At 38.1% G+C, this 23,404-nt stretch overlaps 1 protein-coding gene across 7 annotated transcripts in view; it reads right to left on the reverse strand.

The window, feature by feature from the left end:
* The window catches only part of Mettl25 (methyltransferase like 25), an 81,132-nt gene that overhangs the window by 44,220 nt on the left and 13,508 nt on the right, over positions 1–23,404 (reverse strand). For all 7 annotated transcript variants that reach the window (XR_004112677.1, XR_004112676.1, XM_031348804.1 and 4 more), the window contains 3 exons: positions 22,047–22,153; positions 17,856–18,446; positions 15,071–15,218 (listed from right to left, as the gene is read on the reverse strand). Coding sequence is in view for 5 of the 7 variants with exons in the window: in XM_031348804.1 (XP_031204664.1) it covers positions 15,071–15,218; positions 17,856–18,446; positions 22,047–22,153 (846 nt within the window). In the remaining 2 variants the exon portion in view is untranslated. The remainder of the gene's footprint in view (positions 1–15,070; positions 15,219–17,855; positions 18,447–22,046; positions 22,154–23,404) is intronic.

The following is a 23,404-nucleotide window of genomic DNA, read 5'->3' on the forward strand; positions in this document are numbered from 1 at the left end:
TGTCCTGGAACTCACTCTGTAGACCAGGCTGGCCTCGAACTCAGAAATCCACCTGCCTTTGCCTCCCACGTGCTGGGATTAAAGGCGTGCGCCACCACCGCCCGGCAAGGGTTGATTTCTTACACAGCTTTAGGGCACAGATATAATCTTGAGTTAACGATGAACTGTAAGGAGGTCATTACTGTACGTAGTGCAGCTCCAGGGAAAAGGCGGCCCCAGAGTGTTACAGCTCTAAAGGAAAAGGGATCCTGGCGGTTGAGAGCCACAGAGGACCACAAAGTTACACTGTACAGCAAACCTCACAGAGATTTCTTGGGAGGGAAGGACCCAGGAGGGTGGCTGCCTCCGATCGGCAAGCAGCAGCAGAGAATGGGGCGGAAGGCAGAGTTTATATAATGTTTATTGGGGAGTAGAGCTTTACAGGGTGAGGATTGGTGGGTGGATTTTTAAGTCTAGAGCTTGGGTTTTTTTACTCTGTAGTTTGGCCAGGGCCCAGTAGGTGAAGTTGGAATGTTCTATGGGTAGAAACATTCCAGGGGCCTGGTCACTCACGTGCCTTGAGTGGCTTACAATTATCCCAAACAAGAGGTATGATTAGAGAGTGGGTACTGCTAGGGAAAGTGTATTTCTTCAGGGGAAAGGGCAGGTTTTCATTATACAAAAAATAAGAGTGTTAAGGGCAGATGTTCCATATAGTGATAGTTCTGGTCCTTCTAAAATTGAGAGACTGTAAGTCTGCAGTAGTAGGACTTTGTAATTAAGAGGTGGGAGAATGCAGGGTTAAATCAAAATACTTGCAATTATTCACTAGAGCCCAAAAGAAACTCAACTGGTGCTTTTGGGTCTCTCCTCCCTCCCTCCCTCCCTCCCCCCCTTTCCCCCCTTCTCTCTCCCTCCTTCCCTAACCCCCCTTCTCTTGTATGTGTGTGTGTGTGGTTTTTGTTGGTTTGTTTGGATTTTGTTTTTGTTTTTTGTTTTTATTCTTTTGGTGGTTTTGAGACAGGGTCTTACTGTTCTGGAATTCACTATATAATCCAGGATTGCATTGAACTTACAGAGATTTACCTGCCTCAACCTCCTAAATGCTGGGATTAAAGGTGTGAGTCACTACACCAGGCTAAAGATGAGTTGTTAAGGCCTGGGATGGGATGTAAGGTATGATGGAATTATTCCTGAGTTTGACAGCAGTAAAGCAGAGTCTTGTAGTATAGGGAAGGGACTTTTCTTGAGGCAACAGAGAATCCTCTGATTTCCTAAGCTACTTCTGGTAATAAAGGAAAGGCTTGGGAGGCATACCTATATTGTCCATGTTTCTAGATGATTCAGCATGACAACCAGCTAAAGAGCAGAAATGCATCCAGCATAAGAAACTAACACTGGAAAAGCAAAGGCTATTAAAGAACTTCACGTTTCCTAACTTGTACTCATGGTTGCAATGAGGACAGAAGAGTATATTCTTTGGAACACGTAAAGTTAGTTACTATCACAATGAAGGCCAATCAGAGGGAACTCAACCTGCACGTAAGATAGTCTCATCTTAAACCATTTGGACTACTTCCATTTCTGTTGCTGTGATAAAACACCATGACCTAAAGCAACTTTTAGGAGGAGAGGGTTTATATGGCTTATACTTCCAAGTTCCAGTCTACCATTGATGGAAGCCAATGTAGCAACTCAAACAGCTATTTACACTACAGTCACAGCCAAGAGCAAGGAGAATCAAATGTACCCAAGTTGCCTGTGAGCTTAGCACTCAACTGCCCCTCTCCTCTCCTCCTATACAGCCCAGGGCCATGAACGAGGAAACAATAATACCCACAATAGGCTAGGTCTATTAATAACTAAGACAAACCCCTCACACCCAGACGTGCCCACAGGTCAATTTGATATAGGCAACCCCTAAATTGAAACACTGTGTTCATATGATGTGTGAACAGTTAAAATTAACCAACACACACACACACACACACAGAGGTGGGGGAATGGGAAAGATGTAGAGGGAGAACAAACTGTAAAGGAGGGAAGTACAGTCTTAATGCATGGCCTGGATCCCTGAATCACAACTTAAAGTATCTATAGGACCGTTGACATTGATTGGAGTTTGGTGAAACCACATCCCTCGAATAGACAGGACATCACTGTGAAGTTCTCTGAAGTTGCCTCAGTTTCCTTAGTTGTTGAGATTAGAATGCCATCACAGCTCAGTTCTTTGAACAAAGTATGTGGAACTGAAAATCTCAGTGAAAGTCTCCCGTGTAAATGTTAAACTTTGGAAATCATTTATTAGATTCACCCGGGCTCCTGTGAAGAATGAGGCCTTTATATCTTGAATGAAAACTGGAGTTCATCACTTCTGTTAGTCATGCTCTTATAACATTTTACTTTAGTCAAGTTGGGCATCTGTAGTCCTTGTTACCTTTGTCTCTTCCATGCTACGTTTAAATAATAATTCTGAGCAGACAAAGTCCTTCGGTTTTCTTTCACAATATAATTAGTCCTTAATACTGTCTTGTGTAAGCTTTTGACATTTAGGAATCTCTTCAGGGATTCGACTTGTCTTTTGTTCCGTGTTAACAGTATCTCTGCCCACTAATTAAACAAGCTTGAAGTTTAGAATCATTTCCTATTCTTTCCTCCTGTAATTTCCAAATGCACAGAGATTTTTCCCTTTGCACTCATCTTCAGTAGCTCCTGTCTGACATGCAACAGCTACTTCGAGTAAAGCCACCGTGTACTTCCTTCTCATCTGCTTTAGCCTCTATCTTAGGTGTGGACTCCCTCCCCACAGCCCGGACAGTATCCAAAGTGAAACAGTGCCATGGCCCGGGACCCTCCTGGTTTGAGACCTGCCTCTGATAGCCACACCTCCCTGCCCATCTCCTGCTATTCGCCATGCCTCCATCGTGGTTCCAGTTACATTCGAAAGCTCCACCCCCACAGAGAAACAAGGAAGTCGCTGATTGGACTGTCACACTGACTGTATTTTGGGGGGAGTAGTTTTTGCCCCAGTTAATATATCTGTTGGGAGAACAAAGATTATTATTATTAAAGAACCAAGATGGCTGAGCAGTAAAGTCTCCTGTATAATTTTTACCCTTCCAAGTGGGTAGGTATTTCTGTGGCCACTCTATCCTATCCTTAACTCTCTCTCTTGCTACTGCTCTTCTTTCTAACTCCATATTTCCAGGTAACCCACTCCTTAACATTGGTGCTGGCAGCCAACACTTAGGAATACTATCACCTCTAGGGACAGACACCTAGCTAGGCCACTTCAACACCTTCTGTTTTCCTCATCATTGGCATACATGTGATAAATTGAATGGAAATTGAGTCTTTTTTCCCAAGAATTATTTACATTTATATTCGTGTGTATGTGTGCTTGTGTGTATGTCACAAGTGTGTCCATGGGTGTCAAAGAAAGACAAAACAGAGAGCTAATAACCCTGAAATTGGTATTACAGGCAACTGTGAGTTGCCTGAGATGGTAATGTGAGCCTAACCCGGCTCATCTGTAAGAGAAGCAGGTACTCGTAACCACCGTAGATCCTCAGTCCTCCAACGGGGTCTTTGCAAGTTAGTTAGCTTAAAGGAAATTATCCTGTGGATGTGTCCTAAATTCAACGATTGACTTCTTACTATGAATTTTTAGTTGTTTCTGATACTCTCTCCTTAAAGCAGTCTTGTCTCCCATCCAAGCACTAACTGGGTCCGACCCTACTTAGCTTCTGAGATCAGATGAGATCGGGTGCACTCAGGGTGGTATGGCATCTGGGTTCTATGATTCCACTGTCTGTCATTTGTAGGTTTAATTCTATTCATATTACATTGCTGGCTCATTATTTTATATCTTGTGTCAATGTTCCTATAGCCTAGTCCTAATACTTTTTACAGCTGTTTATTATTTCCACCTGCATTAATGATCTCCGTTTATAAATAAGGCTGTTTCAAATAGCACTGAAAACATCACTAAAAAATAAATTTAATATGAAGACTGCTAAGATTTCTTAATAGTGAGTTACTGCTTTCGCAAATATATTAAAACTAAATGAATAATCATGATTAAATCACAGTACATATATGTGTGTGTATGTATATATATATACTGTATAGCATAATACATATAATAAAATGTATGAATAAATTTTGTACACTGTAGATAAAAAAACCACATAAATAAAAAGTAAGTTTAAAAGGAGTTCCTATCTTGTGCAAAATTGAGTTTAAAAATTTGGAATCTTTAAAAGAGACTTTAAATGCAAATGCTAAAATGATTCTAGTTGGAAAGGGCTTACTAGGCACAGCTCCTAGAACTCAAGCTAGCATAATGGTCATATGCTCAATGTTATGGTTTCATTCTGTAACTGCGTTGAGTCCCTAAGACACAGATTCCAAAACTACGCTTTTGCTTCAAGGATTATTTTAAAGGGGATAACCACAATGGAAAAATGCTCACTTCCCCATCAGGATAATAGTAAAAGAACAATGTACTGTTTCTGATTTCTTTCTCTCTGGAAAATGTCAAGTTTATGCTAACTCGACTGTGTTACAGGATGTGCATGTGTGTGCTTAAACATTACTCTGGATATGTCACAGTGGAGTTTTGGTGAGACTGAGGTTTACACTGGAAGAATGAGTGAATGAAGCTTCCCACTCTGGTGTGAGGAGGAGCCATTGCTACCCTGGGACCACAGCTGAGCAGGAGGTGAGGAAGTGTTGGACTGTCTCTGTCTCCCTGACTGCTCCAGCAGAGACACCTGTATTCTGACTTTGGACTCAGATGTCTGCATCAGCACTCCAAGTTCTTAGATCTTCAGACTAAGGGTAGGATGTATACAATTGGCTTTTTAGTGTTTTCATTCTTTCTAGTGTGGGCCTTCTCAGTCTCTATAATCAATGTGAGCCAATTCTTTAAATCACATTATTTAAGTGTGCATAATATATGTGTGTATGGAACTTCTGTGAGTGTATATGTAATACATGAGAATCTGACTCCTGCACACTGCATAGAGCACTATTTATGAAGTCATTCTCCTGCTTGTTATTCCTATATCTAGTTCCACTGTATCAGTGGTTTTCAACCTTCCAAATGCTGCAGTCCTTTAATACAGTTCCTCATTTGTGGTAACCTCCAACTGTAAAATTATTTTGTGCTACTTCAGAACAATTTTCTATTGTTATGAATTGTAATGTAAATATCTGATAGGCTGGATATCTGATATGTTATCACCCCAAAAAGAGGTTGTGACCCACAGGCTGAGAACCACCATGTTATCTAATTGATGCTTTATGATTTCACTTACTCTTCAGTTTTGAATACAAGGCAGATATATAATTTCAGTGTACACATATGTAAATTATAGGTATATATGTATATACACACAAACATACACACACGGTGAAAAAGTATACATAATTAGCATTCTATCTACATTGAAAATGTTTGTGGTGGACTGTTCTATTTTCACTCATGCCTACAGACTGGCACTCCTCACAGTACTGTTCTGGTAAAGACTGTATAACAGCCCCCCAGTGAGGTCTATCAATGAGGTCTATGACAGGGGTTCCCTTTGCTGTAAGAAGCTGTGTTTTATTAAAACCCAAACTATATTAAGATACATGGAACTTTTGAAATAACTCATACAAATACTACAGATTAGACTGTGCTTTTATTTCTGTTGTTTTATGAAGGAGGAAATTTAGACAATTAGTGTATAATTTTCTCAGAAAAAAAACAAATGCAATGTATTTTCAGCCAATATATATTTAAGAGCATTTTCTCCAAGATATCCAAATCCAGATGTGCATATAAGTGCAATATACTATAAACTAGTTTTTGTTAAGGTCTATCAGCCAACTCTATTAACTTTAATATTTGCTTATGTTCACAGTTGAAATTATATCTCTACTATTGTCTGTTTTGTGTCCTCTGTATGTAAGTGCAATTTGTGTCCAGGTGCATACAACATGGAGGCCAGAGATCAAGTTTGTTGTCCCTCAGAGCCTACCATTTTTTGTTCTTTTTGAGATAGATCCCTCCCTGAGACCCGGGGCTCACTGACTGGGCCGGCTTCTGGCTAGTGAGCCGGAGGAATCCCACTGTCTCTGCCTCCTACACTGGATTACAAGTGTGTGCCACCACCCAGTTTTGTGCACACTGGAAGCAAACGCATGATCTCAAGGTTATGTGGCAAACACTTTACCAAGCTGTCTTCCCATGCTTGCCTTTATCTGTCTATTTATTTTCTTTCTTAATTATGAGTAGATCTATTACATTTTGTTTTAGGGTTATTTATTCACATTTTTGGCTTCTTTTATTTACTATGAATGGACATAAGATGGACTTTTGTGCTGACTAACCCCACCCTACATAAGCTTCAAAAACATGTTATACTAGTTGGAGAAAATAATGAGGTGCAAACTAAAGTAAGAAAGTAGGAAAGTATATTAAAAATCCATTTCTAGAAGGTGCTAGACAGCTAAAAGATGCCCTAGGGCAAAAAATAAATCATTGCCAACATTGTAGAAAACAGAGCTGAGTGAAGATCAGATACAGCTGTTAGTGTGAAGAAACTGCACAGTGAATGCCAAATACATTAAAAATATCTGCATTTACCCCATGCAAACTGCCAACAAGTTTTCTGTGACATAGGTCCAGCTTAAAAAATAAAAAAAAGGAATGTGCTGTATAAGAAAACCTATATAAATAGGCAACTCTCAAGTTTGGCTGGACAATTTATCTCCCTGCTTTATAACTGTCAAAGAACAATACCAAGAACAGCCAGGCCTGATCCTTTTTTCAAGGTGAGACTGAGATAGGTCCTAATTGTCAACCAACTATTAAACGTAATATTGCTGACTAAGAAAGTAAAAGCTCATATTTGCATTTGCTATAAATTATTGCTAGACTGACTTCTTAGAAACCAAACATTAAAAACTTTAAGAAACAGAGAATTTATGTGCATTATAACACTGGTGCAGATTTTTAAATTTCATAGAATTGACCAAATGAGTCAGGGCAAGAAACTAAGTCAGATGTTAGATAGAAATAAGCCAAGTTTAACTAACAAATCTGCTTTGGACAGCTGTATTCACTGGTTGGCTTAGTGTTCTTCAAGCTGTCCAAAGCACAGGAGTATCTGCCACGTTTGGTTTGGTTTTGTATATTTGTTTGTTCAGTCTAACAGAATGATCTTCATCTGCCCTACTCTGGCATTAAAGTGTATCCTTAGACATGACCGGTGCTCTGAAAGAGCTATGAGTCTGAGGAATGAAAGGTAAGTGCTTTCAGTTTACGCTACTATTTCACTGATTTGGAAGTACTGGGGGAACAGAAAAAGGGCAGGCATCCGGAGAGTTGGATAGTTTCATTGCCCTTCTTCCCTGGCTTGACTAGGAACAGCTCTGGCCAGGGAAGTAATCATGCATCCTTTGCCACCTGCTTTCACCCATCACTAGGAAGTCTGCTGCAGCCATGGTCAGTCAAAAGCCTGAATGGAGCTTGCACTCAGTCTTTAATGTGTTACAGGGTTCCTTTCCTTCACTTTGCTTATTAGTCTCTCTGGTTGTTTATTAGGCAGCAAATTGTTGCACACACCTTTTGGAAGCATCTTTCATTCTGATACTTTTATTTCTTAACAAGCAAAATTTGCCAAAAGTGAGTGAAAGCTAGATAGTCTGATCCACTGTTTTAAGAGCTGGGTTCATTGCTTTATTAGAGCTATGTCTTCTAAACAGATCTAGGGCTTGAATAAAAGCATGCTGAGTTTGAAAATGCAGCATTTGAAAATCTAACATACTTGATGAAAAACCAGCTTTTAGTATGTCTCTGTTCTTTCTGAGATTTAGTGTGCGGCATGAAGAACTGAGAAGATGACTAAGCTAGGGAGATACAACTATTCTCTTAGATGTAATAGCAATGAATTAATCCTGTCATTGTGTAAATGTTTGTAATTACTATGTTATCAATGTACACTTGACAGTATCTCTTGTCTTATGTCACTATGTACTTCACTAAGTGAACATATTTGATTGTACATAACTTTCTAGTTGGAAAATTAAATTAAAAAGGACAAAACTACTTATTTCTTCTAGGAGAAGAAATATGACCATTTTTACTTAATTATGGTAAAAGTCAATACAAGTCAAAATAGTAAAACATTAGATAAGCTTTGGAAAATAAATATTATACACTGCAATAAAACTGTTTCTGTTACTCAATGTTCACTTGGGGGCTACTGGCTTACAATGAAAAGTATCTAAAAGTACTTTGTAAAACATATGGTATAAATTTAGTATTATAATGATTTACAGAACACTGGAGGTTTTTTTTTTTTTTTGAAAACTCACATTCATGACAGACCACCTCTATGGTCTACCACAGTGTTATGGGGTAAATATATTCATATAAGACACATATTGTTTACACAGTCAATACTATCATAAAAAGTTGCAAAGTACATACCAGAATCTTTTACTAAATTGTGTAAAGCCATTAATAACTCAAATTTATACCCCACCTCAAACTTCAAAATAGCTGTTCAAATAAAGTGAAGATAAAGGGTCAGGTATGTAAGATATGAGGTGAGGGACACATAATATGTTTGTCCATTCTGAGACAGAATGCCATGGAACCTATATATGAGAGGAATTGTGAGCCTCATATATGAGAGGAATTGTGCTAGCCTTGTGCATACAAACCACTTGCCCTGCGAACTCAGCTGTTCTAATATAATGACTAAACTATATAGTGACAAACTCCCTATTTCTGGAAAGAACACTAGTGTTGGAGGTGAAAAGCTGGCTTAGTTGTTTTAAACCTTGCTGCTCATGCAGAGAATCCAGGTTTGGTTCCTAGCACCCATAGGCTGTCTCAGAAGCATCTGTAAATCCAGTCTCAAAGGATTTGGGGCCTACTTTTAATCTCTGCAGGCACACAGTTCACAAACATGCATGCAGGTAAAACACTCTTACATGTTTAAAACAAAACAAAACAAAACAAAACAACAAAACTAAAATAATTTAAAAAGAATACTAGGCTCTATAGTACATATACAAAGGAAGGCTGGCTGCGTTTGTATTCCATTGGCTGCTACACACAGGCACACACTAGCAATTTGCTCACCAAGAAGAACTGTAAACTATCAACATTTTCTTGGATATTCTATTAATTGCTTGTCTCTTTCTTGTAATAGAACTGCTCGCTTTTGACTATAGTTGAGGGTACAGTCCATCAGGGTATGGGAATCTTGGTACCAGGGCCTTGAGGCACCTGTCACACTGCATCCACAGCCAGTGAGCAGGAAGCAATGACTATCTGTGCTTCTGTTGCTTTCTCCTTTTTATCCAGTCAAGAGTCCCAGCTCATGAAATGGTCCCATCTGTGTTTAGGGTGAGTCTTCCCATTTTAACTAACCTATTCATCTAATCTAGGCAGTGTCTTACAGCTGCCCACAGGAGATTTATCTCTACAGTGAGTTTAAATCTCATCAATTTGACAATCAAGATCAGAGATACTCCTTATTTCAAGCTTTTCCCCATGTATGTGTCTAGCTTCAAACTCTCCATTCCAGATTTACAACGCAATTTCCTCTGTTCCTGAATCTGCATTTGCTAGAAAGCTAGAGGTCTATTTTTAGAGCATTGTTAGAAGATCGAGGCTGGTTTCTGCATGGTGACTTTGATATGTCTTGCTGGGGTCATGAAGCGCAACCTTTGGTTCTGGTCTGCAAACTGACATCTGAATATGTAGGCCACCTAAGTCTGCATAGAAAAAGTTAAAATAAATATTGTGTGTATTTTCTTAAACATATTTCTACAAACCAGCTTCTCAAATTCTATGTCTTAAAAGAATTATTATAAATTTACTGTTTTCACAGTGGTGTTCATCAGAATTCCGTATGGAGCTTCTGACAAATTCTGATATTCATGTTCTGTACCTAGGCTATATAATTCAGATGGTCACGGGCAGTTCTCTAGCATCCACAGATAACAACTTCGAATTAGCTGTTCAATCAGATTGAAGAAGCCCTGCTGTGAAAATTGCTGGATGGCTCTCCCCATATCTATTTTACTACAGCTGAGGATACAATAAGAAAACAGAAGTGCAATACAGCAAAGGTCAAGTGATTGACCTGACTCCCAAATTTACCTGGCTTTATACAAATGACAAAGTTCTGTCCAGAACAACTGAAACATAACCTCTTTCCTCTCTACTTGCTTTTGTACATTTTCTCCTTTTGCTCGTCTATGCAACTCTTTTCCTGATGTCCAGGTTGTGTAGTTACCCATGCTGCATATATCTCCATCTATTGTACTGTTTATTCTCTGCTTTACTGAGAAGCAGAACTTCCAAAAACAGATAACACCAGGATACAACTATTTGTTTTTACCTGATCAAAGTTTATCACTATCTATTTGATAATATCAAGGATTCTCTGTAGATAAGAGACTCTTATCAGGAAGGTCTTCCAACTCATTAATTCATGCTCTAATTAATGGCAAGAGCTTTTTTCAGAAAAACCACCAAGATACAAGTTTCAGGGACAGTTTTGTAGAATGAATGGGAGCTGGAAACTGAACTTCTATACGAAGACCATTAGAAGTCCAGTAGACATTCAACATGAATAGTACTTGTAGTGCTTAGAATGGAGGATCTGAGTTTTGAGGAAGGCTGACGAGGTTAACAGGATAAACTGAGAATATGAGCTACTCTGAGGTTGTAGGACCGACGGCATATGAAACAGATGCATTGGCTCAGTGTGGGATTTCTGTAGGCCACATACTGCTCTTATAGCTCACCCTTCCAGCTGCTGCCACCCGAGAATCAGGAAAGATAGAGAAGAATGAGGGGATACAGTGGTTCTACAATCTGTTCACTAAATACCTAAACAACACAATTTTGCGTGTTAAAATTCATACTGCTTTACACGAGGGACAAAAGACAAAATATAAGGAAAAAAACTATGAAGACATTGACTTCTATTTTACAATAAATATTATAAAATATTACTATTGGTATTATGTATTTCTTCATTAAATAGTACACAGGGAGAGAGAGAGAAATTGAGAATGTGGCTGTTGGTATCTGATGACTTTCACCACAATTCTTTTTTTTTGTTTTTTTGTTTTTTTGAGACAGGGTTTCTCTGTATAGCCCTGGATGTCCTGGAGCTCACTCTGTAGACCAGGCTGGCCTCGAACTCAGAAATCAGCCTGCCTCTGCCTCCCAAGTGCTGGGATTAAAGGCGTGTGCCACCATGCCCGGCAACTTTCACAATTCTTATTTCTGTCTATCTTGGGACCCCAAATGGCCTCTGAACTCACTGAACATTGGTAATATTCTATCAGTGATGATGTAGCTACAAGAAAGCTGCCTTTATCTAGGTAGAGTCTGCTCAAGAACCTGTTAACACAGGTTTCCCTTTCTAGGGTATAAACAACCAGTGATTTTTTTTTTAAGCTAACCTACTCAAAACATTCAAAGATTAGTCTATGAATAACAATATACTAGCAAAATAAATTGAATCAAGAAATTCTTTAGATAATAGGCTCTAAAGTAAACTGAAATATAAAGGACTTATTTGCTATAAAAATGGTATTTCAATGAACTGGTCATTAAGACACTGTTTCCAAGGAAGGACTGGTAAGAAGAGAACGGACAGAAGACAGCCATGAAGAGAAGCAGTGAGCATGAGAGTGAACACACTGAGATTTGACCTTGGATGCTCACCACCTTGGCCACTGAGCTACTGCAGCGCTCTCGCTACTTTTTCAAGATGTACTGCGAATGACTGTACTGGAATACACCTTCAACCCCTCGGAATGAGAAAAGATGTGCTACTCTGCAACAGATATAATCGCTTTATAAATATAGTAGTATGACATATACTATACTCGTAACAGGAAAGAATGTTTATTACACTCCACTGAAGCTAATATTAGAAGAAACTAAAGGTAAACACAGCTGGCATACTTTGTGTTTTTCTCAATGTAAAATGAACTACCAATCTATTTATTAATTTTTTGTTCATTAGAACTACCACAATTTTAAACAATCATTTCCTATTTAGGGCCATATAAGCATGGTAAATAAATATTTTGGAATAATCAAAAAAAAAGACTTAAAATAACACAAAAGGTATATGTAGGTATAATGTACCTATGTATATTTTTATTCCAGAAAGACTAAGAGAAAATAATTATGCATTTAAATATTTTCTGTTCTTTCATTTTCGAGTCTAAATTATTTTTACAACTTAAGGTTCCTAGAATTAAGATGTTATTTAAAAATAAAAAACAAAAAACAAAAAAGCAACAAAGTTCTTTGAAGAAAATGATGGCACCTCACATATTTTGTATTATTACCACAAAAAAGAGTGGAAACAGTTGACATTAAATGAACTGTTTGTCATCTATTTGATTGTCCTAGCTCTTGAAATACTGACTTGTATAAGTTCCTCCCTTATAATTCTTGCCTTAAAACAGATGATGTTTTGAATAATGTCTCCTATAGGCTAAGTTATTTGAATGCATAGGTCACTGGGGAGTGGCACTATTTGAAAGGATTAGGGGTGTGGTCTTAGAGTAACTTTGGCCTTGTTGGAGTTAGTCTGTATGAAGGTTGGCTATGAGGTTTAAAAAGCTAAGTCAGACCAGTGATTCTCTCTGCTTCCTTTGGATCCAGATGTAGAACTCTCAACTACCTTGTCACTGTGTGCCACATGCTTCCTGCTACACTTATAATGGACTAAATCTCTGAAACTGTAAGCAAAGCCCAATTCAATGCCTTCTTAAGAGCTGCCATGGTCACGGTTTCTCTTCACAGAACATTGGCTATGAGACACCTTCCTCCTTATATAAAATGCAGCTGCTATGACAGGAAATAGTACTTTGTCCCAATACTTGATGACTTCTTTGAAACAATCTATTAAATACACATTATTCATCCATATAAACAAGTTTAACTTGAAATGCTTAATTCTGCAAACAAGGAGCCCAAAGGCTCATTGACTCTTCTTTGGGGCGTGTGGCAGTTTGAGTGAAATGGTCCCAATGTACTTAAATATTTGGCTGGCCCTGGTCAGTGGGACTCTTTGGGAAGCTGTGATATTATTGGAGGAGGTGATATTACTAGGGGTGGGCTTTGAGGTTTCAAAAGCCCATGTTATTCCCAGTTATCTCCGTCTACCTCATGGTTGTTATCTCAAGATGTGAGCTCTCAAATTCGGCTTCAGTGTCTGTCTATCATTTCCCATGTTCCCTGCCATGGTGGTCAGGGACTCACCCTCTCAAACTGGAAGCAATAAAAAGTTAACTAAGAAGATTCCAGAAGTGGGATATTGCTGTGACAGGCCTCATCATGCTCTTTTTTGGAAGACTATGGGACTTAAGATTTAAAAAGTAGTTGACTGCTAGATCCTGGGCTTACTGAGCCACCCTAATAGGAGCTTGGAAGAAAGTAATGCTGAGAGCAATCTGGACTAAGCATTAGCTATATGGTTCTGGCTTTAGTGTAATGGAGGATACAACAGAAAGGGGTTGTATCCTCTGTGGTTAAGAAAGCCACTAAGAGTGTGGCAGGGGAGTTCCTGCATGGAGGACTGAAGAAACCATTACAAAAGCTGTAAAAGTGAAGCTTGGATTGCACTGGGGACCCAAAAATGGTGTAAGTGCCAGAGCCATGGGATGCTACTAGGGAAAGTTGCACATAGGGAGTGGAACCAGCCAGAGAGAGAAGTGTGTTACAGTCACAAAGCTAGTAGAGTCCTGTAGTGCCACTCCCTAATGACCAAGCATCAAATCTATAGGGGGCATTCTTATTCAAACCACACAATGTCCTTTTCAAACTTAATTTAATTAAAATACTACCTAATACATAAGAGTATAGCCATTATTAATAGCCTAAAAATTATACAAAACAAATTTGAAATAGCAGTTTTGAAGCTATGTCTTGTGGAGAGATTTTTCAAAACCCACTAAGCAAATGCTACATTAGAAGCTGCCAATAAATTTTTCATTTTGCTTTGCAGACAGAGTCCAAAGAACACAAACTGAATTTTACTATTTTAGTAAAATAAAAGTACTAAAGCTTTTCAAGCTCATAGAAGTCTAAGTACATTGATTACTCTTTTTAAAAAGATATCAATTCTTCAGAAATGAAGAACACTAAAAATGAGAATAATTTTTTTTTTTTTTTTTTTTTTTTGAGACAGGGTTTCTCTGTATAGCCCTGGGTGTCCTGGAACTTACTCTGTAGACCAGGCTGGCCTCGAACTCAGAAATCTGCTTGCCTTTGCCTCCCAAGTGCTGGAATTAAAGGCATGCGCCACCACCGCCCAGCTGAGAATAATTTTTTATATTTATGAAAATAGTATTACTATCACAATCACAGCAAAACTTAGAAGTATTTAAAAATATAAATCTTGTAAAATAGATATTGTATATTATAGAATTTTGGAAATATTTACAAAGTTTTCAGTCTTCATTAAGTCCTTTTTATGGCCAAAGAAATGATCATAAAATATAAAGAAGATATTATATCTAATTTCATTAATACTATTAGTGTTAAATTTGCAACAAAATTAGATGCTATCTCAATGCTAAGTCAAGTGACGATAATGACTGGGCATGGTAACCTAAGCCTCAAGTCTAGTGGTTCTCAACATGTGAGGTGTGACCCTGAGCCTTTCACAGGGGTCACATATCTCATATCCTGCATATCAGATATTTACATTATGATTCAGATCAGTAGCAAAGTTACTGTTATGAAGGAGCAATGAAAATCACTGTATAGGTGGGGGTCAGCACAACATGAGGGCCCAGTGTTAGGAAGGATGAGAAGTGCTGCTCTAATCCCAGCACTTAGGAGGGAGAGGTTGATGGAACCTTGAGTTCCTAGCCAGACTGGTCTATCTAGTGAGCTCTAGGACATCAAGACTTTACAGTAAGATCCATTCTCAACAAAACAAAACAAAACAAAACAATCGTGTCACAGTAATGCCCAAACGAGAAATAGAAAATAGTCCTGATAACTGAAATCAATGAAAATCATGACACACAGAGTGCTTACTACCTTTATGCTGGTTTTCAAATTCCTCAGACAAGAGATGGTAGCAACAACCCACACTGCAAACTCCTTTGACTTCAGCCTTGGATGCAAATATCCTCAGAGTATTAGGTGCAAGGTCACCACAAGTATGCAAGCCCACCATTAAACAGTCCTTTAGAGACAAGAAGGAAAACAGCAATCAACAGGAGAGTTAAAACCACACAGATAAAGATTTTAACTGTCTTTCTAAATGATTAATTCTACCTAAAAAAGTATTACATATCATTTTATACTCAAAATGAATAATTGTTCCTTTTAGGCAAAATGGCCATACTTTCCTATGGCTTCTGTGGGTTTTTATTTTTTTGTTTGTTTTTGCTTCTTTTAAAAATTTCTTTATTTGTATTTTTTCTCATTTCTCTTACAACTAATATTTGCTCAACAGCTAGATCCTGCAAATTAAAGGTTAAAATTGGGTCAAAAATGCAGCTACAATGATAACCTGAGATTTGAGATGTTTATATGATACTAGCCAAATTTCTTTTATTGATTGAACTTCTTTAGGCTGTCCACCTTGTAAAACATGGTTGTACAAAACAGAAATGCTATATAGTTGTCATTTTTAGTCAAATGCCAACATGTTTACTTATGTTATTCACTGATCAAATTTAACAAAATAAAAATCAAGACACGTATTTTTGCTCTCAATTCGATAGCATGATTTTTTTATGTAAAAATGGCCTTATGAAACTTTTTCCAATTACCCAAATTCTAATGTAAATGTACTCATATGTAGTTGAGTACAAACATATATATGCATAGAATTATGTCAATCTGGCAATCATCTCAAAGTGAGTTATCCTTGTGTTGTTTGACATGAATCATAAAAGTAAATTAACAAAAGCAAGTAGGGCTTCTCTGTGTCCCTGTACTTTTGGTATTTGGATTCAAAGAGTTTCAGGAAAGTTACATCATCTTTTGAGGCTTTAAGGAGATACCCTTAAACCTAGATGATCCTCAGACCACATTAGTATTAGATTTATGATGTGAATATAGTCACAGCAACTTCTCAGGGTTTTTTCACAACATAAAAACAAAAACAAAACAAACAAACAAACAAAAACCCACAAGCCATCATATCCTCCAAATGCTCAGTAAAGAATTGTTCATCTAACAGCTCGATTTTTAAATACCAATTAAACTTAAATTTAAAGGTATAAAGTCAGGCATGGCAGTAAGAAGCCCCAGCAGTCAGGAGGCTTCTACCTCCTGACTACCGTGAGTTTGAGGCTGGTCTGGGCTACATAATGAATTATAGGCTAGTCAGGCTTGTATGGCAAGACTGTGTCTCAAAACAAAACAGATGACAACAAAAAAATAAATATAGATGACACAGTCTTTAAGAGATATATCAAAGAATTGGTTAAGCATCAGTGAGTCTAATTATACAAATAAAATATATCAGTATCACTAAGCACATAAACTTGAGAAACAGCTGAATTTAGAGTCCACTTCATTAAAAACTTTATTTTTGTAACCTTATTTAACTTTTCAGTTTGTTATAGATGCCCTATGATGTCTCCCAGGCTGTCCTTGAATTCAGGGCCCCCTGCTTCAGTCATTAGCTTATCTCTAGCATATGCCACCACGATCAGGTTGTACAGTCCTAGTAATATAACTCCAAGAATATTTTGAAAGTTTAAGTGACAAAATGTACTATAATTTTGTATTTTACCCCTAAAATTGTTAAAAAATAACCTAATTACTGCTTTTAAATGCATCCGGACTAAGGTTTCCTTTCCCTTGTACCTTTCATAAGTACATGGCTAGGGACGGAGTGCAGTGCAGAAGCAGCTGAGTGGTTAACAGCATGTACTACTCTTGCAGAGAAGCCAGGTTTGGTTCTCAGCATGCAGGCTGTGTCTCAACTGCCTATTATATAGATCCAGGGCATCTACCCTCTTGTCTGGCCTATGCAGTTGCTGTACTCCCATGCATAAACTGTAGAGACACACGCACATAATGTAAAAATAAGAGTAACATCTTTAAAAGAAAATCAATGACAGGGGAACCCTGTAAAAATCATATAAAACAAAGATTTAAATATTTAAAGAATTCTGATATCTTTGTTTACCCATTTCCTTTAGAAAGATTTTTAAAAATTAACAAAAAATAATGATAACTTCAAAAGATACTTTGTCTTCTAAAGGACTTAGGCTGAATAATCCCTAGAAGCCTCTGTACAACACTGTTTTAACATCTAGCGGTGCACTTAAGATACACTGCCTGCCAATTATAAACTTGACAACTTAGAAAACAGCAAAACCTTAAACAATCCTTGTAGGCGATTCTTGCTCTAGAAAATTGCATGATGGTTAATATATTTGTGCTCATTACTTCTCTATCTGTTCTCACTGTCCTGATCTGATCAAGTGTGTGTGCATGAAAACATCATGCTGTTCTCTATGAACATCTATAATCACTATAAGTGTCAATTCAAAATAAGAAAATTATAAAAAGAGACGTCTTTTGAATTAGAATTTAAACAACCTCTAAACTGTGGATAACTTGGCTTCCTGAGTAGCATTTGTGCTAACTTTTCTATCTACAAATGAAATGAGTAGAGGGTTTTGTATTCTATAGTCCACCCTTATTCAATGTTGACAGTAAAAGCCAGTTTAGGATTCTACTTTTGCTCTCTGGAATTACTGTGTCAGATAAGATCACATTAGTACAAAAACAAGCTACTCAAATTGTATGCTCTGTCAATAGCACTTTTGCAAACTAAAGAATTTGAAAGTTGAATCACCTCCAGATCTTCAATAATGTCATGCAACTGTGAATCAGCAGTGATGAAAGAGGTAAGTGGTGAATATATGCTTGAGTCCCTCGCTTTAGATGTCGTATTCCTTCTCTCTTTTCTCAGTCCAGACATTTCTGTGTTGTGCACCTGTGATGAAGTAGGTTCGATGGCATCGACAGGCAAAAGGTCTATGAGAGAAAAGGCATCTTCAAAACACAAATTTTCTTCCTCAACTGGCTGAGCGAGCAGATTTTTTTGCTGTTTTCTGATGATTGAAATTGCTGACCCTGAAAACTCAGGCAAAACCTCGGCAGACACGTCTTGATTCCCAAGCCTGCTGCTCTGCACGCTCCCAGAATGCCCCTTACACTTCACCTCCTTTGGCACTTTCAACTCTTTCGGCATTTTTAACGCTAATCCGCTGGCGTCCGCTTGTGACTGAGAATGATACAGGTTCCAGTGTTTCTTCAATTTCCTGTTTCTCTCCTTAGCTCCATGAGTATTAGTGTTTGAGGAATCGATGCCGTAAACATTCAAACCATACTTTAAGGACAAAAAGGAGCTTAGATAGCCTTTACCAGAACCCACGTCAATTATCTGAAGAAAACAGAAAAGAAGAAACAGTCCACATAAGATGCAATATATCCTTTATATGCTATACTTGTTAATTTAGTGTTTTGGTTTCTATTAAAAATAAATTACTGATCATTTTTTTTAAATATTTATTTATTTATTTATTTATTTATTTAATGTATGTGAGTACACTTCTGCTGTCATACCAGAAGTAGGCACCAGATCCCATTATAGATGGTTGTAAGCCTCCATATGGTTGCTGGGAATTGAACTCAGGACCTCTAAAAGAGCAGTCAGTGTTCTTAACCGCTGAGCCATCTCTCCAGCAAATTACTAATCACTTTTACCTAACATTTTCCAGTTCCATATAGTACAGTAAATCAAAGGTACAACTAAGGAACAGAAATAATATTGGAGGCAAAAAAGAAAGTATATTTTTATCATATATGGCACTATTATCTCCATAGAAAATTCCAAAGAATATCTTTAGATATCAACAAAAATAACTGCTGTACTAAACAATGTGTTGGGATAACCCAAACATACTGTATCAACTGTCTATGAAGTCCGGTGTTCTCAGTTGTTAACTGCTGTGCCAGCAGTGCCTGGCTAGCAGGACATGTAAAAGTTTGTCACTTCCTCACCTGCCCACAAGGAATGGCATGCTGCTGTGCTGTGGGGGAGGAGTCTCTCCCATTATGTTAATAGCCTCTTTTTTTGAAGAAGAAGAAGAAGAAGAAGAAGAAGTGTTGGTGTTTGACCATCAAAGTGCTATAGGTTGAAGCTTGGGCAGAAAAGAAGCAGAGATAGAGTCAGAGGGACAAAAGCAGAATGTGAGCAGGGACATAGAGCGCTGAGAGCCAAATGGGGAGATGAGGTGGAAGAGAAATCTCCTTAAGTTAGATGGGCTAGCTCAGGGAACCATGCCAGCAAGGAGGACCCCTGAAAGGCCCACAATACAAGGCACTCAGTACATAGAGATTAACAATAATGCAACAGAACATATATAACGCAACAGTAAGGAACATTTTGAATGCAAATGTTTTAAAACAAGACAATATAACAATACCTAGCAGTAAGTTTAACAAAGGACAGAACATGCATATACTGAAAACTATAAATGTCACATAAACCCCTGAAAGGTTAAACGGAGAGATAGCTGAGATAGCTCATGTCATGATCCATCAATTTCAATACTAAGATGGCAATTCTTCTCTTTCAACTCACAAAGATCAACACAATCCTAAGTGAGTCTAAAGACACTGAAAATCATACACTACAATTTATATGGGAATGCAAATCACTTGTAAATAACAAAAACATTTTCAGAAAGAAAAAAGTTAAAAGACATTATTAGTTCAACAATTAACATAAGAGGCTGGGAAGAAGGCTCAGTGGATAAGGAGACTGATTGTCTTGCAAACATGATGACCGTAGGTTAGATTCCCAGAAGACACACAAAGTGGGGCAGGCATGAAAGCTCCTATAAGCAAAGCACCAAGAAGCAGGACAGGATCCCTCCAGCAGGCTGACTTGCCAGTCTGAGTTCAATAAGAGATGATGCTTCAAGAAATAAAGTTGAGTGGCCAAGGAAGGGCCACCAAATGTCAGCTTTGGGCTGTCACAGCACACCCATACATACATCATGCATACATGTTGAAGACACATACAGACATGGAGGCACACTACACATGAATACGCATGCAAAAAAGACATAAAACAATGATCCTAACAGATTAATATGCTCTAAGAACAGATATAAATTATCAGGGAAAGATTCTGGAAATAGACCTGAACTTAGAATATTAGGCAGACTGCCCAAGGATAAAATAATCTTTTCAATAAATAATACTGTGGTTAAAGAAGATGTAGCTACATAGGGGCAGAAATAAACTCTGCCTCTCACATAGGAAACAAATGTTAAAAGATTATGGATCAAACTGTAAGACTAGAAATAATATACTTTGCAAGAGAACATGGAAAAAAAAAACCTATGTGATCTAGGGATAGGCAAGGATTTGTATATGACACAAAAGCAAGAATGACAAGACAATTCAGATAGATTTCACTAAAAATAATTTCACTTTTGCTATTCAAAATATACAGTTTAGATTTAGAAAAAAAAGATATATTTTTACTTGTTTGTTTTCATTTGTGTATCTGTGTGTGTGTTTCCTTCTATCTCCTTCCACCCAGGGACGGAACTCAGGATGTCAGTCACTCTTGGACTGCTGCAGCATCTTGCCAACCTCTATATATTTAACATATATAGCTAATTGGAGTAGGGAGGGAGCTAACTAGCCTGCCCCTGGCTAAGGAGCTATTGACAGTTGATGCTGGATAGGGAAGGAAGAGTCATTTTTTTAAGGTCTTTTTTAAGGGTGGGGCCCAAGCAGGTAAACCATGCTTCAGTGAATAACTCCACATTCCTGAGTAATACAATCAGCACTGGCTGGACTTGGGCTATAAAGAAAAAGAGGACCAATGTTGTGAGGAAGAACAGAGAGGATTAAAAATTACATACTTCCATTACACAGTGGCACAGAGCAAACATTTTTTTCACTACAAAAGGATGGGGATATAGTGACCAAAGACTGAACTAAGCACATCAGGGAAAACCGCCGAATGTTGTAGCTCCATGTCCAGGATCTGGGTTTTGGTTTCAAACTGCTTAGGTAGCTCCTCCCCTCCAACTTTGCTGCCTAAAACACCCCCTCTCTCTTAGACTGATTCCACTCCCTGTATATGGCCCTTCCTTGGCCGTCTTCCCACAGTTCTGACATTCCACTGTCTCAGGTTGTGCACAGTAACTCAGGCTTCACCTTCACAATGGCCTCTCTGGATTTCCTCACTGGGACTCTGACTCTGCCACATGGCAACATTGTCAGGTTCAAGTGCCAGCTCAGGATGGAGCATGCCCCATTTGGATCCTGAGTTTCAATAGCTTCTGATGCTGAAGATGGTGGCTTTCTTAGGTGTTTACCTTCCAGGAACAGAAAACCTCTTTGACTTTTTCTTTTCACAATTTTGACCCTAACGTGTGTGGAGTCTTGTTCTCTAGGTGCCTGTGATGGCTATGCTTGGCTGTCAACTTGCCATTATTTAGGATTAAAAACCAAAAATGGAGGGGCACACATGTGAGGATTTTTTTGGTTAATCAGAAGTGAGAAGATCCACTTCTAATACAGACCTTTGAGATGTGAAGGCACATTTTTTATTCGGATCTTTTGAAGTGGAAGATCCACCTCTAATCTGACCCATGCCTTCTGCTTGAAGCCTCTCTGAGGACATGGAAGAAGAAAACTTTTTCTCTTTGCCTGCTTTGCTCTCTCGCCTCACCAGCAAGTCCCTCACTGGAATCACAGCCATCTCAAGAATTCCAGGATATACTAGAGACCAGCCTTTCTTTGCCTTATTCTAGCTTGGTGTGGCAGCTCCGTGACAGATCTGTCAGTGAAGATTTAAGTACTGTGTGTAATCTCTTTGGTAAGAGAAATAGACATGGAAAGGAAAGTTGAGAAGAGGAGGATGGGGTGGGGAACAACAGTCCATTAAAGGTAGAAGTAGGAAAGGAAATCTAAGTGATACCAAAGATGGGTAAGACTTGTAAGGAAATATTCTTACCTGCTTTAAGTCACAGTAATCGGCAATACTGCAGATTAGCTCTGACATTGCCTGAACCTCATGTGATTTTTTTGTATTCATAAACTCAATTGCCTTCACATTTTCATCTGAACAAACATAAAGAAAATTAGAATACTGCTACAAAAAAGAATTTTAGTTGTCACCTGAAATTCACAGCTTTTTAAATTAAACATCAAAATGGCATAAATTCTATTGTGATATCTGTGTAAATGTATTATTTTAAGTTATGATTCAAATTTAACTAATAAAAATCCACAGATTATTAAAGTCATTCCTTGGTATAAAAAATAGTTAACTAAAAGTGAATAAAACTGAACTACCAAAAACCAAACAAAACAAAAAAACTTGTCTTCAAAGAACAGCTTCAACAGAGTAAAAAGATAAGCAAGCAACAAACTGTAAAAGACATCCTAATACATACATATAAAAATAAATAATACATACATAAATAATACATAATAATAAATAATACATACATATAAAAATAAAACCAATGCCAATATGAAAAACACTGCTCAGTCCAAGCGCAGGCAAAGGAGCAGCTGTTTTACTGCCTGCACTGTCCAACACAGTGGCTACTAAGCACATGACTGTTTACACTCACACAGAAAATTACCAAAGCCAAAATGCAAATTAAATTTCTAAACTATATTAGCCATATTTGAAGTGCTTAATAGCCACATGTGGTTATTTTCTACTATACAGTGTGCAGCAATTACATACACTAATATATACACGAATATGGTGTATGGTATTGTGGACACATTCAACAACACAGCACTTTAGAGCACACACTATATGCTCTAGAATGTAAAGCACATATAACAAGGCAGTCAGCAGCCTCAGACATGTGAGAATCGGGTGGAGGCAAGTTCAGATTTAGGGTTGGGCTAGAACTCAATCTATTATGGTATGGCAGTGGTCACATGCAACATGCCTGCTTACAGGCTGAGCCTCTTATTTCTTCAATAGGAAAATGTAAACCTTACTAATAAGATGTTTCCAGGAGTAAATGGTTTTAATACAATGGCATTCCGCCAACAGATACCAGCCTAGACACAAATAAACTGACATACTCCAGGATGGGGAGTGTATTCCCTCCATACGCAGCTAGCTGCCACTAGCTTGTCTCTAACACTGTGAAGTCAGCTCTCTTTCACCGGTATAAGACAGCATCCATGTAGATCTTGGTGATCACCCCTGCTATTCTCCCTCACTTTGATACCTAACACATAGTACTTCAATTTTAGAAGGCAGAGGGAAGGCTAGGCAGACCATCCTTAATGAGGGGTTCACTCAGTTGTGGCCACTTAGAAACCTCTGGGATAAAGTACCTA

Source organism: Mastomys coucha, unplaced genomic scaffold (genome assembly GCF_008632895.1).
Source record: "Mastomys coucha isolate ucsf_1 unplaced genomic scaffold, UCSF_Mcou_1 pScaffold4, whole genome shotgun sequence".
Classification (NCBI taxonomy): Eukaryota; Metazoa; Chordata; class Mammalia; order Rodentia; family Muridae; genus Mastomys; species Mastomys coucha.